General features: G+C 34.0%; 2 protein-coding genes across 2 annotated transcripts; one reads left to right on the forward strand and one right to left on the reverse strand.

Annotated features, from left to right (window-relative positions):
• Window positions 1–1,115: 1,115 nt before the first annotated feature.
• LOC110106899 (non-specific lipid-transfer protein-like protein At2g13820) lies at window positions 1,116–2,794 on the forward strand. Its single transcript, XM_020836980.2, has 3 exons — window positions 1,116–1,437; window positions 2,479–2,601; window positions 2,687–2,794. The coding sequence occupies exons 1-3, from the start codon at window positions 1,119–1,121 to the stop codon at window positions 2,773–2,775; spliced, it is 531 nt and encodes a 176-aa protein (XP_020692639.2). The 5' UTR covers window positions 1,116–1,118; the 3' UTR covers window positions 2,776–2,794.
• A 4,387-nt stretch (window positions 2,795–7,181) lies between these two features.
• LOC110106902 (protein CDC73 homolog) lies at window positions 7,182–17,716 on the reverse strand. The gene is made up of 4 exons (XM_020836983.2): window positions 16,644–17,716; window positions 9,425–9,507; window positions 9,213–9,334; window positions 7,182–7,510 (listed from the first exon to the last, which is right to left on the reverse strand). Exons 1-3 carry the CDS (start codon window positions 17,644–17,646, stop codon window positions 9,242–9,244), a joined length of 1,179 nt encoding a protein of 392 aa, XP_020692642.1. The 5' UTR covers window positions 17,647–17,716; the 3' UTR covers window positions 7,182–7,510; window positions 9,213–9,241.
• Window positions 17,717–18,196: the final 480 nt, after the last annotated feature.

Genomic DNA, 18,196 nt, shown 5'->3' on the forward strand with positions numbered 1-18,196 from the left:
ATGGGCAGTGGCGATGGGCAAAGGCAACGGGATTGAAGAAGCCAAACAAAGACTGGAGCTAGGGATTTTTTGTTGGACTTTTAAACAAGCCAAAATTGCCAGTTTGTCAGACATTTTTGACCTGGTATATTAATCTCCCGTCGAACGGGTGATTATGCCTAATCATCTAATCACCAGTTAAACGGGAGATTATATATACTTTTAAATTTTAAAATAAAGATGCTTAATGTCTTAATTACATTTCTAATCATGCTTAGTCCTAAAAATTGCTCAAATTTTTAGTTCAAGAAACTTTTGTAATAAAAAGTCATTTTATTAAGCAATTAAAAAGCAGTCTCAAATAAAGCCAATCTTTTTTAAAATAAAATGTGTCCATTTTATTTTTATATAGAGCTATCTTATAATTTATGAAAAAAATAAAATCTTTGTACTATATATATATATAATGAGAAGCTTCTAAGGTATTTTTTATTTCCACAAAATTCTATCAATCTGCTAGTTCTAGAAACCGTTAGTTGCTTCTCAAAATAAGGTTCAACCCTTATCACGAGTAGGCCATCAACCCAAAGAAACCAAGACAAGTAAGAGAAATTTTGGCTCATGACATATATTAAATTTCAAAATCATTGATTGTATTTGAAAATAAATGCAATATAAATTTTAATCAAAATTTTTTGTATACATATTCTATTAATTTTAGAATAAATTTGATGACTTTAAAGCTTCGTTCGATACATGTTTCTTACTAGTTATTAAATCATTTTAAAAAAAAAATGTTTTAATAAGCAATAAAAAAGCCTTCCCAAACTAAGGCTCGGTAGTTTGGAACGGTTTTCTTAGTGTTTCTTAAAGCATTTTTCTAGTAAAAAATTAAAGCTTTTATACTCAAAATTGCTTTAAAAAACAGTAAAAAAGTTATCTCAAACGAAACCTAAGCCTAAGTAAAATTTAATTAGCGTTTTTCTTAACCCAAAAATTTTCCAAGCATATGGCTCCCATTCTCCCATCTTATAAGTCCCCTTCCCCCTCATTTACGCTTACACCACCACCACCACCTCCTCCTCCTCTTTTCTTCTTCCTCTCGCAGCTGCCACAGTAAGCTTCAATATACTGAGGAAATGGCTCTTCGAGCAATGATGATTCTGGTGGCAACGGCCATGGTCATGGCTTATCGATCAATTCCTGTCACCGCACAGACAGGCTGCACGGCAGAGATTATCAGTCTGGCGCCATGCCTGAGCTATATTTCCGGCAACTCGACCGCGCCGTCGTCGAGTTGTTGTTCTCAGCTGAGTAACGTTGTGAGATCGCAACCTCTATGCCTATGCACTGTGCTCAACGGAGGCTTCTCCATTGGTATTTCACTAAATAAGACTCGGGCCTTAGCCCTTCCAGGAGCCTGTAAGGTCCAAACACCGCCTGTTAGTAAATGCAATGGTAACCACTTTCTTCTTCATGTATCACTTTTAATAAGGGCGAATTACTCCGTCCGGTTATGGGACGTCCGGACATTCAATCCAAGCGCACCAAGTCATCCAAATATACTGAGATCCAATGTATTTTGATGATGTGGCATGTCTGAATTGATGTCCAGATGAACCCGGACACCGGACGTAATAATTTGCCTTTAATAAGAGGTTGTCTAATTTCAGCCAAATATTTTTTTGTGGCTCCATTTAATTCCTAGATTTCAGGAATTCAAACTTTGGTTATATTTAGGTGAAAAAATTTGATTGAATGAATCCTGTCAATAATAGAATTTGAGGGATCAGAAGATTTTGAGTTTTGGGATTTATAAATTTGAAAAAAAAAAAATCAATTAAGTTTTCCTAATTAAATTTAGACTTCTTTTGAGACAGCTTTCTTAATATTTTTAAGATAGTTTTTTAAATTTTTATACTAAAAGCTACTTTAAAAAACATTAAGAAAGCCATCCCAAACAATTTTCTTACTAAAGCAACTTTTTCATACATGAATTTTGAGTTCACCAAGTTTTTATTCAAAAAATTATTTTAAAAATAGCATTAAAAAGCCATCCCTAAACAAGCCTTAGGCTTCGTTTGGAACGGCTTTTTTATTGCTTTATAAAACGGAGTTATAGTAAAAAATAAAAAAAATTGTATAAAACTCTGTTTTAGAAATCAATAAAAAAGCCGTTCCAAACGAAGCCTTAAGCTTCATTTGGAACAACTTTCTTACTGTTTCTTAAAGCAGCTTTCTAATACAATTTTTTTTTTCTTAAAGCAGTTTTCTAATATAAAAATTGAAAATTTTGTACTAGAAAATTGCTACAGTAAGAAAACCGTCCCAAATGAAATCTTAATCACTCAAATATGATTATTAAATCTTCAAGTAAACTTAATATAATTTAAATCAAAATATATAAATCCTACTTACCAACCAAACATTCTAGCAGTTGGGGATTCTAAGCTGCCCCTGAATTAAACTAATAACAGAGATTTTGTAACATGCTTCCAGCAACTAGTTCAGGAGGTCCGACGACCTCTCCGGCAAAGTCTCCGGAAGCAACCGCAAGTTCGCCGGTGAGCCCATCAAGTAATCCGGCCCCATCCACCTCTCCGACTGGAACTGGACCTTCAGGTGCATTCATTTTCTTCTACATTTTCCGTTTTTTTTTTTTTCAATCAAAAGCTTGTTTACGAAAAATTAATTTAAATGGATGCAGCAAATGGATCGAAATCAAGGAATGGCAGCTCGAACAAATCAGTTGTTCTCTTTATGCTCTCTGCTGTGTTTTTTGCTTCCTGCTTCTAAATCTTTAGCATTTTATTTCATTTTGTAATTCATACTCTTATCTATAGTTATTTGTACGTATTATTAGTCTATAGAGGCTTTTTTAATGAGAGTTTTTTTTTTTTTCCTTGCTTGTTGTGTACTGAAGATTAGATAAGGAAATAGAGCTAATTAAAATTTGAAAAATTATCGAGTAACATCCTCCATCTAACAAACACCCACCAAATTTGGAAGAAAGCAAGCTTTACAGAATAAAGGAATTCAATAATCTTTGCTCTTGGACTCTGTTACCAATAGGGGTATGAACGAGTCAAATTGAGCTCCAATTGCTCCCAACTTGAGCTTGAATTTGATTAATTAATTGATTTCAAATTTGAGTTCAAGCTTGAGCTTTATTTTATAAGTTCAAGCTGACTCATTTATTATAAAAAATCGAAAAAAAAAATTTATAAAAATTGAAAATGGTTATGAAACATGTAATTATTATAATAAAATAATTTAAAAAATTAAGAAATTAAAAGAAAAATAATAATGAATCATTTATCATAAGAAAGTGATATTTTTTAAAACATTTTTTATAATTTTGTACTTGAAATGTTAAATATTAATTTACTTTAAGTATATTTTATATTAATATTTTTAAAAGAGTTGATGAGTTGAGTCAAGGTTGGCTAGCTTAAGCTTAACTCATTAGGCTCATGGGCTATTTATTGAGTTGAGCCCGAACCGACTCACCAATCAGCTCATAAATGTGTGACATGTATATCCTTCCTATCTTGACACGAAACAAAACTAAAATTTCTCATCAATAGTACAATTACGAGAAGATATTTTCTTCATGCAAGCGTTCCTCAATTGAGCAAATGGAGGAAAACTAATTTCAATTTGATTTATTTACCATTTTCTTTCGCCAGTTCCTCTCTTTCAAGTCCTACAAACCAAACAAAGCACAAAGGATCTACTTCTCTGCCAGAATGAATCATTTCTTCATGAATGGAAACAACAAGGATGAGAACTAAAAAATCTTTCTAACGGAATTGAAGAATCATAACTCACTACGAGTTTGCGATGATAAACACCATGCAGGAACTCTTTTGCAGTGATCCCATAGTTACACCCCCCTAGGCGAATTACTATGTCCGGTCACCGGACGTCCGGACATCCAATCCAGACGCGCCACATCACCCAAATACACCGGGCCCCAGTGCATTTTGATGATTTGGCGCATCTCGATTGGTGTACGGACGAATCCGGAAACCGGACGTAATAATTTGCCCATTGTCGGAGGCCCTTATTCTTACTTTTTTCCCACACCTCAACTTATGGCTAATAACGTATTTTCCCAACATGATTTTTCTCTTTTAGCTAACATTTTGGCTGCTTTCCTTAATCCCGACCGTTCCTCTATCCCTTCCGCCTCTAAACTCTTCTAAGATCCTCTTATCCCCAATTGGAAAAGCCTACCCACTCAAAATCCCAATCCCCTCACTAGGGATAGAAGTCAGAGCCGAAACCAAGGAGGAACAACCCAACCCACAGCTCTCACACATCCACCAACCCAATACCCATAAAGCCCCCTCCCCAACAATATATCCAAAAGGCTCCCTCTCAACCTCCAATTCAACCAGTGAACAACAACACATCATGAACAATCAAAATTATAACCTTCAAAACCTCAAAAGATCATTCGACAAACACCCACCACCTCTAGCTCCACTTCTACTCCTCCAACCAAAATACCTAACTTAAACTCTCCTATGAGGCTCAAAATGCTTCATCCGAAGTAAGTCCCACCTCAAAGCAACTCTCAAAACTATAATAAATTTATGGTTCTCTCAATTGATGATCAATACACATCCTCCACCGTGTCACAAACCAACAATCTTACAACCAGATCCACAAGTAAAAATGTCAAAAAAGGCAACCCCCCCTCCAAAACCCAATGTCCTTCCCAATAATTGCATCCTAGAGTGTAAGGGGTTTCAACAACCATAAAAATGTCCTATTTTGTAGGGACTTTGTCAAATCTTTTAATCTTGACCTTCTTTGCATTGTTGAGGCTAAATCCACTATGACCTTATCTCTAACCCCTAGTTTCTTTCTTCAAATAAAATCTTTCCTAACGAAAGCTCCTGTAATAATTTCTCCTACTCTAATCCTGATCAGATCTGGACAAAAGTAGAATGCTTCTGCAATAACCTTCAACCTTGTATTTACCACCAGCCAATTTATTCATGATGATATTTTGTTTGGTTCAAATTCTATGGCTAAGAGATCTTCCCTTTGGCTTCATCTAAAACAAAATGGGGACAATATCTCTGCCTCTTAGATCATCTTGGGAGACTTTAACTGTTGCATATTCTCCCATGAAAAATCTATAGGAAATCATATTCCCAATTTTAGGTTCAAGATTGGTATCATGTACCTTACTTCAGTGGGCCTCAAGTATACTTGGTTTAATCAAATACCTTCTACCCCCATCCATATTAAGCTTGATAGGATTCTGGTTAATGAGACTTGGATCCAATAATAACCATCATCCTACTGTAAAATTTAAGGACCTATGTGCTCAGACTCAAATCATTCTCCCCTAATACTTTATGCCCAGCCTCCCATAAAAAGGAATCTTAGAATCCAATTTAAAATTCTGGGTTAAAATCCCTCAATTTTGGGAGATCATTTCAAATATTCTCTCAAAGTATAGTTGGTAACCCCATTGCTAGTCTTTACTCTAAATTGAAGTGCTTGGGGGCTTCCATCAAAAATAGAAATTGGGCATACCTTCAAGACCTTCAGCACAAACACTTTTTGAGCCCTTAATGTTCTTTCTAAAGAAATTGAAGAAAAGCTTTCTCAAGCTCATTCAGTTTGGGTTGCTTGGTTATCCCATGGGGAAGATGATCTAAAATATCTTTATGGGAAGCTTCATTCAAGGAAGAAAATAAATTATATTTAGGAGAGATCTACCCCATCAAGCACTTTCAACTCCCCTATTGAGATTGCACAAAACATCATTCTTCACTTCCAAAATTTATTCAACACTCACCATTCTCCCTCTATGGATCCTCAAACCATTCCTACTAGGAAAACAATTCCAAACTACTTGGCATCTATGCTTACTGCTCTTGACAAAAAATAGGATATTCACTGCTCCCAAACATTCGGCTCCTAGACTTGATGGATTCATTTAAACTTCACAAATATACCTGGGCAATTATCAGCCCCCTTGTCTACAAGGCTATCAAACATTTTTTCAACACCCTTCAAATTCCCAAAATGGTAAAAGCTTCTACTATTGTTTTGATTCCCAAAGGCTCACATGCTTATGACATTTCTGAGTTTAGAACTATCTCTCACTTTGTAATACATTTTACAACATTATCTCTAAAATCTTCACTAATATGCTTAAACTTCTCATGAATTACATAAATAGCCTCTCACAAGCCGGTTTTATAAACAAAAGGATCTCCACGGATTATATCATCCATGCCTCAGAATTGTTGGGAGAATTCAAAAATAATCACAATGGTAGGTTTTCCTACGGCAAGCTTGATATATAAGAAGCGTTTAACACTATTTCTAGAAGTTTCAAAGGCTGAAACAGAAAGGGTTTTCTCCTCTTTTTATAGTTGGAAAAAAGCATATATTAAAGAGATTTATTTCTCAATTTGCTACAATGAGGGCTTGAAGTTTTTTTTTTAGCTCTACTTCTAGCTTAAAATAAGATTTCACATATATGTGCATGGTTGTTCTTTTATCTTCAAATGTATTTCACTTAACTCAGTTTTTATTGAGTTGAATAGATTTTTTTTTAGTTTTCTGACGTGTATCCCAACAGCTGATGTACTTCTCGTTGTTCTACCTCAATTGGGGTCTTTTGTAACTATTTTCTCACATTTATAGAAACGAGCTCTGCCCCTAAATTCCCGCACCCCCACAAAAAAAAAAATGCAGGCACAAATATAATTAAATAAAAAAAAATACTAACCTGTTTGAAGGTGTCCGAAGTTAGATAGTGTTGGCCTTTGAATCATAGAATAAAGTTTTTTTTTTTCCATTTTATGATCCCTTTCAAGAAAGAAAGTCATCCCATAGCCAGCACAGAAAATCTCTCGCTATCTCTCTAAAATGAACAAACTGGTCAATAGTAATTAGGGGAAAAAAATCAAAACAGTATATGCACTACTTATATGTAACCAATTTAGCCCCAAATTATAAATATATTCAATTTAACTCATTGACGCCTCAATATAATTCAAAATAATCTCTCTATTAATGTCAACAGTTAAAGACTACTTTGAATCATATTTACATAATCAAAGCATTAAATCAGACAAAATAAATAATTTGGTTAAAATTACCGTCATAAATCATTCAAATGACCAATTTAACCTTTTTTCTCATCATATTTAAAAGTAAAGAAGTTAATGCCAAAAATGGTGCTTCAATATTTTCAGGTGCATTCCTTCTCAAGAAGTAATTTGACTCATTAAAACCCCTCTATTCCTATACAGAGAGTCACTATGTAAATTCAAAGATTAAAAAACAAGAAAATTAAACTTCTACAATTATTCTACTCATTCATCCTGAATCAAAAGAGTAAAATCACTTCCTAGCAAAGAGAACAGCGATAATTCCAAGGCAGAAAAACTTAATTATGCAACATATGCATTAAGTAGCGGGTAATGGGCATGAGTAGCCAAACTTGTTCATATGGATCTTCATGAGCTTCCTGGAATCAGCATCTTCCACCTCTCTACAAGACCGAAATTTTGGATTAAACAAAAAATAGAAACACAACAAGAACATTATTGGAAACTCTACTGAGACACTACCAAATATAAAAGATGTAAACAAGTAAAAAGAAGAATGGAAAAATTTTTGATCCGGATATCAGCTTTATAACAATCTGATTTGTCTTAAAATGAGTGTAATATAAGTTTTAATTAATTTATCATGTATTATAATTATCCAAAGAAAATCTGATGACTAAAGAGTCCATCTTGACCAAATTTGAATCCGAATGCTAAAAGTTGCATAAAAGGAAGCCCATAGGTAAGTAGGCAAGTCGCTCATTTTATATCAATGTTTAAAATTGTGTATTCGGGAATTGAGGCGTTTTTCATTCGTGAGGCAAGGCGTAAGCTATGATGCACCGACATGAACACGGCGACACGGACACGACACGACACGAACACGACATGACACGAACACGGCAATTTTTAAAAATATAAGACACGGGTACGGCGTGGACACGGCATAATATTTTTTTAATATAATATATAATAATTTTTAAAAATATAGGACACGGACACGGTGAGGACAAATGGCTCTTTTGAACCTTCACCTAATCCACCCCTGCCAGTAGCAGAGCTCATTTTGCTAACAAACCAATTATACATATGAATACACCAAATTAAATTGATAGGAATATAAATACAACAATATACCAGTCTGTCGGGGGTCCAAGGGGGCGCTGCCCCTTGGCGGGGTTCGACATGCCCGATCAGGTCGCGGGGTCAAGGGGCAGCACCCCTGCGGGGGTTTCCGAGGGCAGCGCCCCCGGAACAAAATTTTATTATAAGAGTAATTTTGAAGTTCTACTTGTTTTTAAAGTTCGTAAGTTGTTTGTATGGAAAGATACCGAATGGTACCGAGCATGTACCTAGCAGTACTGAGCATATACGTAGCAATATCGAGCATGTACTGAGCGGTATCGAGCATGTACTGAGCGGTACCGAGCATGTACCCTCTTAGGAGCAATGTTTAAAATTGCGTATTCGGGTATTGAGGCGTTTTTCATTTGTGATTTGAGGCGTAAGCCTCAAGGCGTTTTGAGGCGTAAGCCTCAAGGCGTTTTGAGGCGTAAACCTCAAGGCGTTTTGAGGCGTAAGCCTCAAAACCAAAAGATTGCGTAAACATAAAATGATAAATTTTTTATATACTAATGAGTGAATAATATAAAACATAAAAAAGCATAAGATATAAAGTGAAATCAAAATATCCCAATAATAAGACAACATGAAATATATTTCAACTCAAAATTCTATCTTTCCCAAATCCCATTATTCTTTTCATTAACATATAATTCTAATTTCTAAAAATAAATAGAAATGACATATCACATAAGAACTCATAAGTCATCAGCACTGTCATCACTAAGGGGTTCTTCATTTGAATCATCATTATGATGAACTGCTCTCTCCCCTTCCTCCTCTGCTATAGAGTCCAATGTCGAGCATTTACTTCAAGATTTATGAAAGTTTTAATATATATAGCGTGAGGCATAAGCCTCATGCCAGTGAGGCGAGGCGGGCCTTAAGGCGAGCCTCATATTGCGCAATTTTAAACCATGTTTTATATTAGAGGAAAACAAGTGATAGCAACAAGATAAAATCATTCTGGAATGTGCAGCCGGGTGTAGTTCAAGCTCCAAAAACTTATAAGATAGTAAATACCTGCAAGCTATTAGAGAAACTCAGCTGATTTAAGAGTGTGAACGTGACCGCATGAATTCCTCTAGCCGGTCCCACACCTCCAGTGCTGCAGCCCGGTCTTGGTGCCTCTTATTTTTGCTGATCTGAGCAAGAAGATCACGCAATATACGTTGGAAAAGAAAGAAAAAGAAAGCTTGTATGGGTATGGAGGGTGTGATGGATCAAATGCTCACTGAGATAATCTTTACGTTCCATTGCTTAACCATCTTTGCAGATTCCACACTATCATCTTCAAAGCGCACGTAAAATCCAATAACTGCATTCAGTTGGTCTATCAATGCATCATATTTGATAACTAACTTTTTGTTAAAGAAGGAACATCAACAATTTATGAAAAAATTTAGCCAGCCAACTTATCCACCAAAAAACATAGATTTTTTTTTTTTCAATAAGAGGCATAAAATAACCACATGTAGTAAAAATCAAAGTTCATAGGGGCAAATAACTTCTAGAAGTTTAAAGAATATGCCACCATTTTCTTGACAATTTAATATATGATCAGGATTTAATAGAGAAGAACAAAGTAGGGGGAAGAAAATAAAGTAGGCATCTAAACAACACATAACAAGATCATTCTACTCTAAAAATGGTGGAGTCATTTGACTAAAATGACCTAAAAAAACACAAATAGCACCTTTAGAGTAAATTGAAAATGACAACCGCCTCCCATTTAAGAGCAGAAAAGTCAATAAAATCATGTAAGCAAAACACATCATCAACATTCTAAGCCAAATTTGATTGCTAAAACCTGAGCGTCCAACCATTTAAAACCATTTACTGTAGCTTCATTTGACTATCTAAAGTATTACACTGTTGTGGGGACCGAAAATTGCTTGGTATTGCTGGAATGGGATTTTTAAAATAGTAGCTTTATTGTTTTGTTGAAACCTAGAGATTATGAACTTCTTATTGCTAAAAACCAAGTGAATAGGAATGTAGGATTGAAACTAACAGTATTTGACAATATCTTGGAGGATTTTGAGAAAGTATTAATTTTGGGTCTTTTAGGTTACACATAAGACTTATAAGGCGCATATTTAATAAAGAATGATGATATTAAATTTTGTTTTCCTCTCAATATTGATGTTGGATTTTCTGACTTCTTTGCAAGTCTAGATCATAATTTTTGGGAGATGTCTATCTTTGTATAGACATAAGACCTAGATCTTTAAATTAGTGGCTTATCCTTATACTTTAATTTTAAGTTATTTTGTAGCTGATTGTGCTAATGATTGATATTTGGTTAAATTCAGCACAATTAGTTTTCATTTTTGTGGTGTTAATCTTAATTTCATATTCATTCTTGTATTTCTTCTAATATTTTAAATTTTGGGGACTTTTATATTGTCATTTGAGAGTAAATATATTTTATAATTTTACATCAAAAGAATAATATTTGACTAAATTAAAATTTGAAAAAATGTGAATTTTGATCTTTTGTGTTTCATCGCACATCTCATCCTATATTTGCATAAGCGAATAATACACCCTAAGAAGTCCAACATCAAATTATTATCAAATTTTACAATTCCATAATCAAATAAACTAAAAGTAAGGCATACTGATAGGGTAGTATCAAATGACTAGAAGTAGGGCTCAACATAGGTTTCAATTAAGAGACTGCGAAAGAGACAAGATTTTGATTAATTGCAAAACTAATTGAAATATTTTTCTACAAATTATCTTTTTGGCGATATGACTTATTGGCGATATGACATAACTATAACTTATGTGGATTTTAGGCTCAGATAATTTGTAGTATCAAATGCACTATAAACCGATATCTAATATTATTGAATCAGAATCCACATAAGCGTTATGACTTATTCATGAACATGACTATATCTAAATAAGAGTAAGATCCGAGCCTAAAATCAAATTGGTGCATTCTAAAACTAAATCATAATCAGAAATTGAACTTCAAACTAAAATTGAACCTAAGATCATAATTAGAGATAAACCATAAAAAGGATCTAATTTGACTCATAAATGTGAACTTGAATTTCCATTATTAAATTAATTTACTCCTAAACATATACTTAAACACCTAATCAAAAGTGAATCTAGCTCTAAAATATGAAAGTAAACAAATCAAATCAGTTGTAGTTGGTGAATCAATTGAACAAGTTGATCTAACCATTGATGAAATTTTTAACAAAGTTAATTTTACAAATCAAACTGAAATTAATTTTGTTTTAGTTATTGGTTCCTTGACTTACAAATTCATAAACAGATATTAGTTAGAAAATAATACCTTAATGAATTTATTGTTAGATAATGCCTTAAAAATACAGACGAAATTTAAGTTTCCATTGATCTAGTCAAATTTAAAAGTGCTTGATTCATTATCATTAATATTTAAACCATTTGAGCAGTTTTGCTTTAAAAGGTTATTTGTTATATATGCATATCATATTTTTTGTGGATTGCATGCTCTCAATTTTTTTTCCTTTTTACGTGCTGTCAATTTTCTTAATATTCTCATCATCCAAAAATAGGTTATAAATCATTATTCTTATGAATCAAGACATGTGCGACATTTTAGTTTCTTCATTACAAGCTCCATAACATATGCAATGTTTGCAAGATTTGTATAAAAATGAATGGATTCACAAAAATTAATTGTGATTGTGAAAATTACAAATCTATCGTCAGTGTGAACAAATCATGTAAAATTTAAACAACATAATATGATAATAGTGCATCAGAATCTTAAGAAGCTAATTCTATGAGCCTTTAAGATATTAAAGGCAAATAAGGAGGAACCATATAAAATCCTAAAGTGCATTAGAAGCATATATATATCAAATCAGCCTTTAATATATCTAATTTGACTTTTTTTCATGAACTTAGAACCAACACTGTAGATTCTCCTTTCTATCCTCTACTTCTAGTGAACTCACATCTAGTATCAATTTATCTTGTTCTAAAAGTTAAATTGTATGCAGAGATTATCAAAGGTTTTATGTGCTTTGAGATGGCATACTTATTGCGATCATTCAAAGAGTACCTCATAAAAAGTCACGTAAAATGATGTAAATCTAAAATAATTTATTCATTAAAAATATAAATCATGCACGATGATATTGTGTTAGCTGTCTACGTGTTGGCTTCTTTTTTTATTAGTTTAATTTTGAAGAACAAGATGATCTTAGTCTATTAAGGAAAAATGAAACAGTGATCAAAAACCCAGTTCCTACTTAAATAATTTTTTTAAAACAGTAAGGAAATACACCAATACACCTAAAACAAGAAAATTAATAATAAAAAATTTCAGGACTTAAAATCTTAAACTAAGGCATGTTAAGGAATAAAAGAAATGGAAATAAAGCACTGAAAGGACAAATCAGGACATAATTAACAGCAATTGGCTGCCCATCATATGCGCAAGAAATCCTCTACAACATGTGAACCAAACCTAGAAATAAATTGCCATGCGCAGAATTCAATCAATTAAAAAAAATTAAATCATTAAATACGATGGCAAATAGAGAAACAGATCAATGGACTTGATCATGGAAATTTTATGTTTCTAGATTCCTTCTCAACCTAGATAGTAAATTTTAAGCATTCCTAGCTTGGATATTAGGATGTCAAAATTGCTTCTTAAGAGAGTTTTAGTAAAAATGTCAGCAGTTCATAGATGGCAGCAGCGTATGAAAAAGAAATAGTCTCATGGTCAACTTTCTCCTTCACGAAGTAATAATCAACTTCGACATTATTAGTTCTATTATGGTGAAACTTTTTAATGTCGAAATAACGGACTTGATCATGGCAATTATATGTTTCCAAATCAGCTAGGATCTTATTTTTTGCACTCCCCCTAAAGTTAAATAGTATATGTTAAGCATTCCCAACTTGATGATTAGGTTGTCAAAGTTGCTTCTTAAGAGAGCTTTAGAAGAATGTCAATAATATCTAGATGAGTTGCAATGTACAAAAGAGAAATAATCTCATTGCCAACTTTCTCCTTTATAAGTAAGGATCAACTTCCGCATGATTTATTCCATCATGGTGAATAAGATTCTTTATAATATTGATTGCGGCTTGGTTTTCACAAAGTAATTTGATGGATTCTTCTAGGATAAAAACATTATTGAAGAGTTTAGCCAAATTCAATCACAAATAACTTGGGTCCTAAATTCTACTTCAACACTACTATTAACCACAACATGAAACTTGGGGTAAAAAGGTTATCCCATATGAATGCACAGGATGCTGAGGAAGGTCTAAGATCAATCAAAAATCCTATGCAACCAACATAAGTGAAAACTTCTATGTTTTTTTTTATGTTATTCTTTTGAAGAATAATCCTCTCCTATGAGCCGTTTGTAAATATCTTAGTATTCATATAACTGCATCAATGTGCTCTTCAGTAGGCTTAGTCATGAATTTTCCTACCAAGCTTTAAAAAAAAAAGCAAATAACAGGGCTAATGTGAGTGAGATAAATGAGTCTGTCAACTAGTCTTTGATATTGACCTTTATTAATAGCATTGTAATCTTTTATCCCTAATTTAATATTATGATCCATGGGAGTATCAAGTGATTTGCATCCAAGAATCTCAACTTCTTTTAAGAGATTAATAGTATATTTATGTTGAGTGAAAGTGATACGTTTGTGGGATGCATTCCTAAAACCTTTGTTAAGCTTTCCAAATCTTTGATTTCAAAGTTCCTGACCAAAAGTTGTTTAATGGTTGCCATCTCCTCAGTAAAATTTTCCATAAGTACAATATCATCCATATTTATAACTAGGATAGCTAATTTTTCTTTAGTAGATTTTTTTTTTTTTAATGAGGTGCAGTCCGCAAGATATTAAGTATATCCATAATACTTGACAACTTTAAAAAACCTATCAAACCAAGCCCGATGAGATTGCTTTATGTTATATAGAGATTTCTTGAGTTTGCATGCTTTATTAGGCTGAAACTTAGTGGAACCATGTCAATTTTTCATATATATCTAATCTTAAAGAACCCCATTAAAAAGGCATTTTTAATATCAAATTGACATACTAGCCAATCAAGATTAGTTGTTAGAGATAAGAGGATCCAAATGGTATTTAGTTTAGAAATAGGTGTAAGGTTTCATGGTAGTCTAGATTATACAACTAAGTTTGTTCTTATGCAATATTTCCATCAACTTTATATTTGACAATAAACAGCCATCTACATCCAATTGTATTCTTCCCCAGGGTAAATCTAATATTTCTCATACTTGTGTTTTTACTACATTCATTTCCTTAAGAACAACAACTTTCTATTTAGGAATGTTCATGGTTCATTGAGAGAGTTAAGAACCTATTCTTGAGCGAATATAGATAAAGGTTTGAAACTTAGATAAGATATTAGTGTAATAGATAAAGTAGCATATATGATGGTTGGTACAAGTTCTCACATGTTTCCTCAAAGCATATAGATTTTTGAAAAATCACTATTGAGGAGTTTACGATCCTTCTTCAAATCATTGAACATGACAGTCCTACAAATCATGCATCATCATAACTTGCACCTATTTATGCTTCAGGGTAGCCAATAAAAATGCTTTTCATTGCACATGGTTAACACTGTCACGCTTGATGTGAGCATAAACTTTACATTCAAACACCCTTAGCATGAAGCGATAGGTTCTACTTCAAATTTGTGGTGTCTTGAAACTGATGGTTGAGGATGGACATCTATTGATCAAGTAGATTGCAATGCTAATTGCTTCAACCCAAAATTGTTTAAGCACCCTACATTACTTAGCACACATTTTATCTTTTTAAGAATGGTCATCTTGAACATCGTTGTCAACGATTCTATTGAGAAGTCATCCTCACCATGCAATCCTTGATATCTATTGATCTTTATAAAATTTTGTAAACTCATCAACACAAAATTCAAGCTGATTCACATTTAGCATCTCTATTTTCCTGTAAATTTGAGTCTCAAGAAGTTGTATCCATCTAAGCCTTAATGCATGAGCAATATCTTCATCTTTAATTTCTAAAGACTAAATTCATCTTACCCTATGAGTTTCTCAATCTTGCAAATGCCATCTTTGATTTTTGATTTGCGGGGCTCTAATGTCAATTTTAAAATAAGAGTGGATGGGTGAATAATAGCTTTCAACACTTCTTGATTGAAATCCTTGTTGAAATCAGAGTTTCTCAAATCCAATTAGCCTTGCTCTTTCTTACGATTTAAGTGCTTAAATTAACACTTAGCCTCAAATCTGTCAAACATCTTCTTCCTTGTTGTGTTTCAACCATCACTAGTTCTAGACAACAATAGATCCTCCTAGCCACCTATGGATCAAAGGCAACAATAGCAAGAAGAACTCATGTAGACATGCAGCGCAATCAACAAAATTTTGAGGGAGGATGATAGCTAAACTATTCAATTTTGCTTCTACAAAACAAGGGCCAACAAAAAAGGAAGAGATGAAGAAAGAAAAACATAGAGAAAATTGGTAGGAATTAAATTCAAAATATTGCCACTACAAACAAGATATCTTAAAGAATTTATAGGATCCACATCTGAGACCATACAATGGTTATACAATGTTAAAATCAGAAACTTCATAATTAAACAACAGTTGTCAAAAATTGAAATATTTTGAGTTAGCTACAAAGAAAAACAACAAGAAAACACTAATAATTAGATACAAAATCATACTTATAGTTTGAGATTAAAAAAACTAAGTTCACAATAGTGTGGATTCATGGGGTTAACATTTCATGTTACCTTCACATCTAGGATGAGGACTAGCATGGTCAACTCCATCTATCTCATTGACTTTCTTGAGTCAGCATCACTAGTGATACTCGAAATAGAGTGCTTTCACCTTCTTTATATTTAAACCTTCTCTGAGTTTGGAGAAAAGCAACCCTTTATAATAAATATCTATTATTAGTGAGAGTTGTTTCGAATAAACTAGATATTGCAGTTTTTCCCTTTATGAGTTTTTACTTAAAAATATTATGCCCCTATTCATTTTACTTCAATGATTGTGGGTAAGATATCATTTGATGTTAAGACAATTGAAATCTCTTTCTATCGATATGCTTTCTAGCATAGAATAGATAATATTATGAGTGACTTCTTTGATGCAACCAATATAATCCATAAAGAATAGTAAGACTAATTGGAAATTTATAAAATCTATTTTTAAGCTTTAATGATGTTTTGTGGTACTTCCAAGACACTTCATCATTTTAAGCAATTGTAGCTTTGACATAGTTATAAAAGAAAATACGAATTAAAGCACATGCACTCCAGCTACTTTACCACAAAATAAAATTATGCTAAAAAAACACTAATAATGAAGCAACATAATGAAATTTTCTTATGAATGTCGTAGAAAACTAGAAAAAATAAATGGAAGACAAATTGTCGAAGCTTCTCACTTTTATTAAAGATCTCAACATGATCCTTAAACGGCCAATCTTTGAACTGCCACTCCTTCCCTAGCACAAAAACCGCCACCACCCGTTCCCAATCTTCAGGCTTAAATGTCGATGGCTTATCCCTCACCTCATAAGCAGCAACCACTCTATCCCTACTCAGCTTCTTCTGCACAGTCACGCAATCAGGCTTCGGTGCACCCCTCATCGCCTTCACCTTGGCTTCCGAAGATACAAAAACCCCATCTTCTAAAAACTCCTTCACATTATAAATAGTGATCAGTGTCTGAAACGCGCTGGGAACCAAAATGATCGGTACTCCCTCCCCAATTTTACTCCCTTTAAGATGCATCTTCGGCCTCGGCGTTGAATCATATCCGACACCGTCATCTCCCCTGTCGTCAGATCCGATAAGCCGTGTCTTGGCAACAAGCCCATCCTTACGCTGCTGCGACTCGATCCGATGCCTTTCCTCTTCACGGCGAGTTGACGCAACAAGCACGCTGTAGAAATCGCGGTTCCGGCACTCAAGCAGCGACTCCCTGTCTTTGAGCGGGCGTTCTCGGGCACGGAGCAAGGAAACATAATCGAGAGGCTCCGTTAAGGTGTTTTCACCACCAGCGCCAAATGAGGAAATAGACGGAATAGCTCCGTAGGAAGGGTCATCGGGCCGGTACTCGTCGACGGGGAGCAGCTCGATGGACTCATAGGAGGCGATCCTGCCTTGGAGATAATCGAGGAGGGGTTTTCTATCGGGAAGGGTTACAGCTGGAATGCGATGGAGGCGGGCCGACTGTATATATTCGCTGTGCTTAACGTGATGGTGGCGGATGAAGAACAGTAGGGCTTCAAGGGTGTAGAAATTACCCTGTTTTGATCTGAAAGCGGTTTCGATTGTGCAGGGGAAGGAATAGTCGCCGGCAAAACGGAATTCATCGTCGATTCGGGTGATGTTGTCGAGTTCTCCGCGGATGGTGAAGTCCTTCAGAGCAGAGAGGGGGTCCATCGCCGGCTAACCGGCGGAAGATTGGGTAAGGAAAAGATTGGACTGGGATGCGGTTAGAAACCGCAGGTAGAACCCGTTCGTACTATATATATTACGTCTTTCAAACATATAAATATATTATTTTACATTTATTAATTATAAAAAAAATTCCCGATAAAATTATATTAAAAAAATTTTACTTTATAAACTAATAATAATATAATTTGGATATAATTTTGATTCATAATCTCAAGGTGATTACTCGACTGTTACTTTTGACATCTTATCTTGGTTGGCCTTCTTCATATCCATGTGATCTAAATTTTTTCCCTTAGAAGCACCGGATGCTGGGTTGGTGGCGCTGCAGCATTGAGTTCTTAAATAATTTTTGGAAAAATAACTAATGTTGTGGCGTTGTGGTCGGTTCCAATAGAGTCGAGCATCGCGACGCTAGATCAATTTTTTATAAAACTATCAAAATCAACTTCTCTCTCGTTTAATTAAATCAACCCCCTAGTAGTCATTTAAAGAGCGTGTGAGAGTTTTTAGGCTACTCCGATCCATTTTCTGC

This window comes from Dendrobium catenatum, unplaced genomic scaffold (assembly GCF_001605985.2).
Source record: "Dendrobium catenatum unplaced genomic scaffold, ASM160598v2 fragScaff_scaffold_896, whole genome shotgun sequence".
Lineage (NCBI taxonomy): Eukaryota > Viridiplantae > Streptophyta > Magnoliopsida > Asparagales > Orchidaceae > Dendrobium > Dendrobium catenatum.

Excerpts from the sequence above, each read along its gene's own strand:
- LOC110106899 (XM_020836980.2), top strand. The coding sequence starts at position 1,119 with ATGGCTCTTCGAGCAATGATGATTCTGGTGGCAACGGCCATGGTCATG. Across the intron at positions 1,438-2,478 it reads GCCTGTTAGTAAATGCAATG|CAACTAGTTCAGGAGGTCCG; the intron begins GTAACCACTTTC and ends ACATGCTTCCAG. Across the intron at positions 2,602-2,686 it reads GACTGGAACTGGACCTTCAG|CAAATGGATCGAAATCAAGG; the intron begins GTGCATTCATTT and ends AAATGGATGCAG.
- LOC110106902 (XM_020836983.2), bottom strand. The coding sequence starts at position 17,646 with ATGGACCCCCTCTCTGCTCTGAAGGACTTCACCATCCGCGGAGAACTC. Across the intron at positions 9,508-16,643 it reads TGTTGAGATCTTTAATAAAA|TTATTGGATTTTACGTGCGC; the intron begins GTGAGAAGCTTC and ends AACTGAATGCAG. Across the intron at positions 9,335-9,424 it reads GGAACGTAAAGATTATCTCA|ATCAGCAAAAATAAGAGGCA; the intron begins GTGAGCATTTGA and ends CTTCTTGCTCAG.